The following is a 7,415-nucleotide window of genomic DNA, read 5'->3' on the forward strand; positions in this document are numbered from 1 at the left end:
CATTGATTATTTGCACACATGGAACCATCCTTGCTTCCCTAGAATAAATCCCACTGGATCACGTGTATGACCCTTCCAATGTATTGTTGAATTTGGTTTGTTAACATTTTGCTGAGGATTTTGGTGTCTATGCTTGTTAGGTATATTGGTCTATAACTTTCTTTTCCTCTAGTGTCTTTGGCTTTGGTATCAGGATAATGTTAGCCTTATTATTATCCTCTTTTATCACAAAAGTACCTAAGAATACATAAAAATACCTTTTCAAAGTATTTACCCCCTGTTTATGCTCATTTCTGCACTATCGCTGCACTGAGATTCTATTCTCAGTCTCTCTTCCATTCTCAACTTATGAGTCACCACTAACTCTTGTCCTCCTTAAGTTCTGCTCACGTCCCTCACCACAGGCTAGAGAAATGACAACTTGTGGTGTTTGGAGAGTCATATTCTTCTCCATTTTGTTTTATCACAAGATATTGAATATAGTTATGTGAATGTACACTTTAAGAGGGCTAATTTTATGTTATGTGAATTTCACCTCAATTTTTAAAAAAGAGTGTCTACACATGCTTTTACAGAAAAGAAAATATAAATGACTTAATTGACACTGAAGTATAGAGGGCAGTTAGGGTTCCTTTTTACTAGAAATAAGACAAAGAAAAAGCTTTCTTTCATATCCCATCAAGCAGCCATGCTCACACAGAGTAGACTAAAAGTCTAAATTGATTCAACACCTATGGAGGCCAATTTGTTAATAAATATCAAAATTATAAACACACCCTCCTGGACCCAGCCATTCCACTTCTAGAAATTTATCCTAAAGATACAAGTGTGAAGTGACCCACATGTTGTATGAGAAAAAAAAAAAAAGTATCATACTTGGAAAGGCAGAGCTTTTAGAAAAATATTTTAATATTAATAAAACAGTCCCCCAGCCCCCAAATCAATATAGAAATATCAATTATACTCCTGTGCTTTAACAATGAACTCTCAAGACAGTCTAGGGGTTAAAACTCTGCTCTTCAAATGCAAGGGGTATGAATTCCATATTTGGTTGGGGAACTAAGATCTCATATGCTAGAAAGTGGGGGCTAAAAAAAAAAAAAAGAAGGAAAAGGAAAAATAGAGGAACAAAAAGCAAAAGAAAAAAGAAAGAAAAAGCAAGGAAAGAAAGAAACAAAGATAAAGAAAAAGAAAAGGAAAGATAAAGAGCAAGAAAAGAAAGAAAGAGAAAGAAAAAAAACTGTATTTAAAAACCTGGGCTAGGAAGTGCCAGGGTCAAGGGCGCACCCACTGAATCCCAAAAAAAGTCTCATCAGCGTTTCTGGAAGGCAACAGAGGCAGAGTAAGGTTGGTGCAGAGAATGTCGCCGCGAGCCAGGAAGGTGAGGCGCTGGGAGGAGACCCAGCAGGCTCCGCGGTGGAAGCTGAGGCGTAGCAGGCTGATGCTGTGGGCGGCAGGGGAGCAGATGGCCACCGTCAGCGTGGCTCTCTGGGGCTCGGCAGTCCACGTGGAGGAGGAGCAGTTGGCTAATGTCACCTGGATGTGCAGCCTATAAATGCCGTCACGTTGGATCCGCAGCTGCCCGTTGTCGTCCAGCTCTGGCCCATGCAGGAAGGAGCGTCCCAGGGCGGGGCTCCCCTGCCAGCGTAGCCTGGGGTCCTGCCGCGACCCTGGGAGGGTTGTGAGGGAGGGATGGAAGGATGGAGATATAGGGAAACAGTGCTGTAGAGGGAATGCCCCAAACTCGAATGCTGAAGCCTAACCTCCAAGGGGATGATGGTATTAGAAGGTGGGCTGTTCAGAAGTGTTTAGAACAGGAAGGTGGAGACCTTGTAAAAGAGACCCGGTATCCACTGATGGATGAATGGACGAAGATGTAGTAGATACACACACACACACACACACACACACACACACACATCTATCTACGCAGGGTGGTGGTGGCTTAGTCGCTAAGTCCTGTCCTACTCTTTGCAACCCCACAGACTGCAGCCAGGCAGGCTCCTCTGTCCATGGGATTTTCCCAGGCAAGAATACTGGAGTGGGTTCCCACTTCCTTCTCCAGGGGATCATCCTGATCCAGGGATTGAACCCGTGTCTCCTGCATTGACAGGCGGTGGTTTCCTTCATTTCAGGCAGATTCTTTACTGCCTGAGCCACCAGGGAAGCCCGTATTCATCCATGCGTGTGTACATATGCACAGTATACCGATGTGTGCTCAGCCACTTCAGTCCTGACTGACTCTTTGCGACCCCATGGACTGTAGCCCACCAGGCTCCTCTGTCCATGAGATTCTCCAGGCAAGAACACTGCGATGGTAGCCGTGCCCTTTCCAGGGAATCTTCTCAGTCCAGGGATTGAGACTTCACCCTGAGTCCTCTGCTTCTCCTGCACTGCAGGCAGCTTCTTTACCCACTGAGCCACCTGGGAAGCCCCATACCTATGTGTATCCATATACATATGTGTGTATTGTGGGGCTTCCCTGGTAGCTCGGCTGGTAAAGAATCCACCTGCAATGCAGGAGACCCCGGTTCAACTCCTGGGTTGGGAAGATCCCCTGGAGAAGGGATAGGCTACCCACTCTAATATTCTTGGGCTTCCCTGGTAGCTCAGAAGGTAAAGAATCCATCAATGCGGGAGACTTGGGTTCAATCCCTGGGTTGGAAGACCCTCTGGAGAAAGGAACTTGGCTACCCACTCCAGTATTCTTGCCAAGAGAATTCCATGGGCAGAGGAGACTGGGGGGCTACAGTCCATGGGGTCACAAAGAGTCAGACACAACTGAGCAACTAAGCACAGCACAGCATGTATGTATTTTATGTGTGTGTGTGTGTGTATATATATATTACATATATACCTAAAATGGATATAGATATATATATTACTATATATTATACATGTGATATTATAAACACACATCTATATCTATCTAAAGTGAAAGTGAAAGTTGCTCAGTCCGACTCTTTGCAACCCCCATGGACTATACAGCCCATGGAATTCTCCAGGCCAGAATACTGAAGTGGGTAGCCTTTCCCTTCTCCAGGGGATCTTCCCAACCCAGGGATAGAACCCAGGTCTCCAGAATTGCAGGTGGATTCTTTACCAGCTGAGCCACAAGGGAAGCCCATCTGTCTATCTAATTCAGCCATAAAAAGAAAGAAATTCTGCCACTTGTGACAACATGGGTGGACCTAGAGGTCATTATGCTAAAGTGAAATAAGTCAGACAGAGAAAAACAAATACTGTCTGACTTCCTTTATATGTGCAATCTAAAACAAAACCCAAACACATGGCTACAGATACAAAGAACAGATCAGTGGTTGCCGGAGGTGGGGAGTGGGTGGGTGAAATAGGTGAAGGTGGTCAGAGGCACAAACTTATGAAAAAGTTATAAACTAAGTCCTGGCGATGTAATATAGAGCGTACTAACCAGAGTTAAGCATACTGTGTTGTATATTTGGAAGCAGCTCATGCTGGGAAAGATTGAGGGCAGGAGGAGAAGAGGACGACAGAGGATGAGATGGTTGGATGGCATCACCGACACAATGGACATGGGTTTGGGTGGACTCTGGGAGTTGGTGATAGACAGGGAGGCCTGGTGTGCTGCGGTTCGTGGGGTTGCAAAGAGTCGGACACGACTGAGCGACTGAACTGAACTGAACTGAAGAGTGTAGGTCTTACAAGTTTCATGACAAGAAAAAAAGAATTGTAACTGTGTGTGGTGATGGGTGTTAACAAGACATTGTGGTGATCAGTTTGTAATGTATACAAATATTGACCTATATTGTATGCCTGAAAATGATACAATGTTATATGTCAACTGTCTCAATTTAGAAAGATAGGGAGAGAGAGCAAGAGGGAGACAGAGCAAGAGCCCAGAGAGTTCTTTCCCCTCCTCCCTTTCCGCCATATAAAGATACAGCAAAAAGATGACTGGTTGTTTATAAACCAGGAAGAGGGCATTCACCAGACAGCCAGACCTGCTGGGGCTTTGACCTTGGATTTCACAGCCCCCGGCACCATGAGAGAGAGGTATCTTGTGTATGTCAGCCTTTCTGTTCTTCTGTCATAGCAGCCCGATCAGAAAGCCCCCAGAGAAAGAAGATGAATAGGGGTTCCATTTGTTACGAAATGGAATGAACACACCAAAACCCCTGGGGATGCGTGTGGGAGAGACCCAAAGAAGAAGAGGGTTAGAGAGAGGCTGGGAGGGGACTGCCAAAAGGCACCCTCCCTCACATTCCTTCACGTCCTTGCTCTAAAGCCCTCTTCGCTGGGACACCCTCCCTGGTGACCACATTTTCAAGGGCACGCCCAACCCTGACATGCCCGACCCTCCTCCCATGCTTAATATTCCCCAAAAAGTACCAAGTGCATGTTTCGCTCCACTTGGCATGGTACATATTTTACTTATTCATTTATTTATTTTCTGATCCCTTTGGGAGAAGGGAAGCCCCGAGAGGGCAGGGATTTCTGTTATGTTGGCAATATGGGCACCCAGAACGGAGCCTGCCTCATGGTGGCTGCCGAATTAACATTTGTGACCCGAACGGAGGCACGTTAGTCATGGCTATTAGCTTGGTTGAGTCGGTTTGAGCTCTCCCATGGGAGAAAATAAAATGCCCAGAAAGGAAGCAGGCACCCAGAAACAGACTGCTGTATCGCCCTGTCTTTTTTTTCTTGTTCTCATCCTTTCTCATTTTCTCTTTCTCTCTCTCTCCCCCACCCGCCTTCTTTTCTCTTTCTCCAACACACATGCATATCCCGGGTTACCTGTGTGATTCAGCTGGAGCTCTGCTAAGTCCCACTGGAAGAAAAGAAAACAGAGCTAAGCACCTAAGCGTCAGGGGTCTGGAGTGATCCCTCGAGTCAAAAGCACTTTTTTCTCAGTGCGTCCTTCTATCCACCCCTCATTCCATGGGGCTGACTTGGAGCCTTTGTGAAGAGCTCACAAAGAGGAAGTAGATTTGAACCAGCCCTGAGCACAAAGAGAAGACCTTCAGAAGAACTTAGTTTCCAGGATGTAACCCAGGTCGCCTCGCACATCTGCCCCTCTTGCCTGCAAAACCTAATGTAACCCTCCAAGTCGGCACCTGTGGTGGGTGTCCAGGGCTCCCCCTGCCCTTGGAGGTCCCAGAACTGCCCTTCCCCAACTCCGTGAAGCCCCCAGCAGCCTCTGAGTCAGCCTGCTGGGGGAACCCCAAAGACGAGTCATTTTCCAGGCCCATATGAAATGTGTCTTTCTCAGATGCACCTTCCAGCCTGGGATCTCCACCCGGGGTTTACCTCCTGGGCAGAGCTGACTATCTGAGCTGAAGACCCCTGGCGGGCAGACTTGCCCCTGCTTGTTACCCCCTGCTCTGGTCTCTCTCTCTGTACCTTTCTACCGCATCTTTCTTCCTGGCGGATTTTCTTGCTGTTGCTACCACTCTGGGGGGAGGGGAGGCCTGTGGGACCTTAACTCCCTAACCAGGGGTCGAAACTACACGACCAGCATTGGAAGCAGTCTTAATTCCTGGACCCCCAGGGAAGTCCCCCTGGCAGATTTATATCCATCTCATTCTGATTTTTGTTTTCTTTTCTTTTTTTAGGTCATGTCTGTTAGTCTGTTCTCTTGCTCAACACCCCTCTGCTTTTTTTCCCCACTTGCTGCCCCTCGGCCCCCACCCCAGGGTCCAGTCCCCACCCGGAGGTCCCCAGGTAGCATACGCCTGTCTCTCCCCCTCTCTCTTGTCCTCCCTTTTAGACTTACCCTGGTTGAATCCAACTGTTGCTGCTGGCGGCTGAAGCACAGGTTGCAGATGAGATAGCATGTGCTTATGCTAAGAAGCACCGGGATAGTCACCCTCAGGATGGATGCCCAGGGCCGGCGGGGCACCTGGCAGCTTGCAGCCTCCTCTGTTGCCATCATGGTCCTCCACGAGCACTTCATCAGCTGTGTGGCAGCAGGGAGGGTGCGCAGAGGGCAGGCAGGAAGGGGGAAGGAAGCTTCAGCTTTCTCACAGCCGCGGGGCTCTCTCGGCCTGTCTGAACCTGCCAGGGACCAACCATGCCCCTCCCTGGGGATGTCCGTCAAAGGGAGGGACCAGGCTCGTTCTACCATGGAGGGAAGTCCCCTCCAGCTGCTGTTGGTCCCCAGTCTGCAGAGTAAGTGGACCAGGGTGCTCCTCAATTTTATTTATACAGCTCCCCACCCTCCCCAGGCTTCTGTGGTGGCTCAGATGGTAAAGAATTTGCTTGCAATGCAGGAGATCTGAGTTCGATCCCTGGGTCCGGAAGATCTGAGTTCGATCCCCCGAGTAAGGGAATGGCTATCCACTCCAGTATTCTTGCCTGGAGAATCCCATGGACAGAGGAGGCTGGGGGAGCTATAGTCCACAGGGTTGTAAAAGAGTCGGACACGACTTCGCAACTAACACCACCTTCCTCACCTTTCTGGCACTCATTCGTTTATTCAACAAACCTTCACTGAACACCCACTGCGGACCAGATACTCTGCTGAGTTCTGGGATACAGCCACAACACTCAGGGAGGAAGATGCTCAGGGGCTAAGTTGTGTCTGACCCTTTGGGACCCCATGGACTACAGCCCACCAGGCTCCTCTGTCCATGGGATTTCCCAGGCAAGAATACTGGATTAGGTTGCCGTTTCCTACTCCAGGGGATCTTTCTGACCCAGGGATTGAACCCTTGTCTCCTACACTGGCAGGTGGATTCTTTACTGCTGAGCCACCTGGGAAGCCCCAGGAATGGAGGAGCTAAGTTGCTTCAGTCGTGTCTGACCCTTTGCTATCCCATGGACTGTAGCCCACCAGGCTTCTCTGTCCATGGGATTCTCCAGGCAAGAACACTGGAGTGGGTTGCCATTTCCTCCCCCAGAGAATCTTCCCAGCCCAGGGATCAAACCGTAGTCTCTTCTGTCTCCTGCATTGCAGGCAGGTTCTGTATCACTAGAGCCATCAAAGAGGGGTCCCCAAATATCTACGTGCTCCTCTCCATCTTCCCAGCCTCTCTGGCACCCGTGGTGGGACCACCCCTAATGGAGGCCACATGACCAACCTGCCCAATAGGAAGAGAGGAGAAGCAGAGGAGGGGCTAGGTTTTGTTAACATGCCACAGTGCCTTTTGGTTCTGTTGCTCTGTGGCCTTTGCTTTCTTTCTTTTTTTTTTAAATTTTGTTTTGGCTGTGCTGGGTCTTTGTTGCTACACACGGGCTTTCTCTAGCTGTGGTGTGTGGCCTTCTGTTGCACGGCACAGAGTCTAGGGCGCACCGGCTTCAGTAATTGGATCTCACCGTTTACTTGCTCTGTGGCATGTGGGATCTTAGTTCCTGAATGGGGGTCAAACCTCTGTTCCCTGCATTGCAAGGCAGATTCTTAACCACTGGACCACCAGGGGAGCCCCAGAGGGCATCTG

General features: G+C 48.8%; 1 protein-coding gene across 1 annotated transcript; it reads right to left on the reverse strand.

Annotated features, from left to right (window-relative positions):
* Positions 1–1,215: 1,215 nt before the first annotated feature.
* Positions 1,216–6,103, reverse strand: CD70 (CD70 molecule). Its single transcript, XM_040242094.1, has 3 exons — positions 5,753–6,103; positions 4,774–4,807; positions 1,216–1,670 (listed from the first exon to the last, which is right to left on the reverse strand). The coding sequence occupies exons 1-3, from the start codon at positions 6,101–6,103 to the stop codon at positions 1,276–1,278; spliced, it is 780 nt and encodes a 259-aa protein (XP_040098028.1). The 3' UTR covers positions 1,216–1,275.
* Positions 6,104–7,415: the final 1,312 nt, after the last annotated feature.

The sequence above is a fragment of the Oryx dammah genome, unplaced genomic scaffold (assembly GCF_014754425.2).
Source record: "Oryx dammah isolate SB20612 unplaced genomic scaffold, SCBI_Odam_1.1 HiC_scaffold_5, whole genome shotgun sequence".
NCBI classification, from domain to species: Eukaryota; Metazoa; Chordata; class Mammalia; order Artiodactyla; family Bovidae; genus Oryx; species Oryx dammah.

What these genes read in the sequence shown, in the direction of transcription:
- CD70 (XM_040242094.1), bottom strand. Translation starts at nt 6,103, where the DNA reads ATGGTAGAACGAGCCTGGTCCCTCCCTTTGACGGACATCCCCAGGGAG. An exon ending in AACAGTTGGATTCAACCAGG is followed by an intron (nt 4,808 to 5,752) that starts GTAAGTCTAAAA and finishes CTTTTCTTCCAG; the next exon opens with TGGGACTTAGCAGAGCTCCA. An exon ending in GCTCCAGCTGAATCACACAG is followed by an intron (nt 1,671 to 4,773) that starts GTAACCCGGGAT and finishes CAACCCTCCCAG; the next exon opens with GGTCGCGGCAGGACCCCAGG.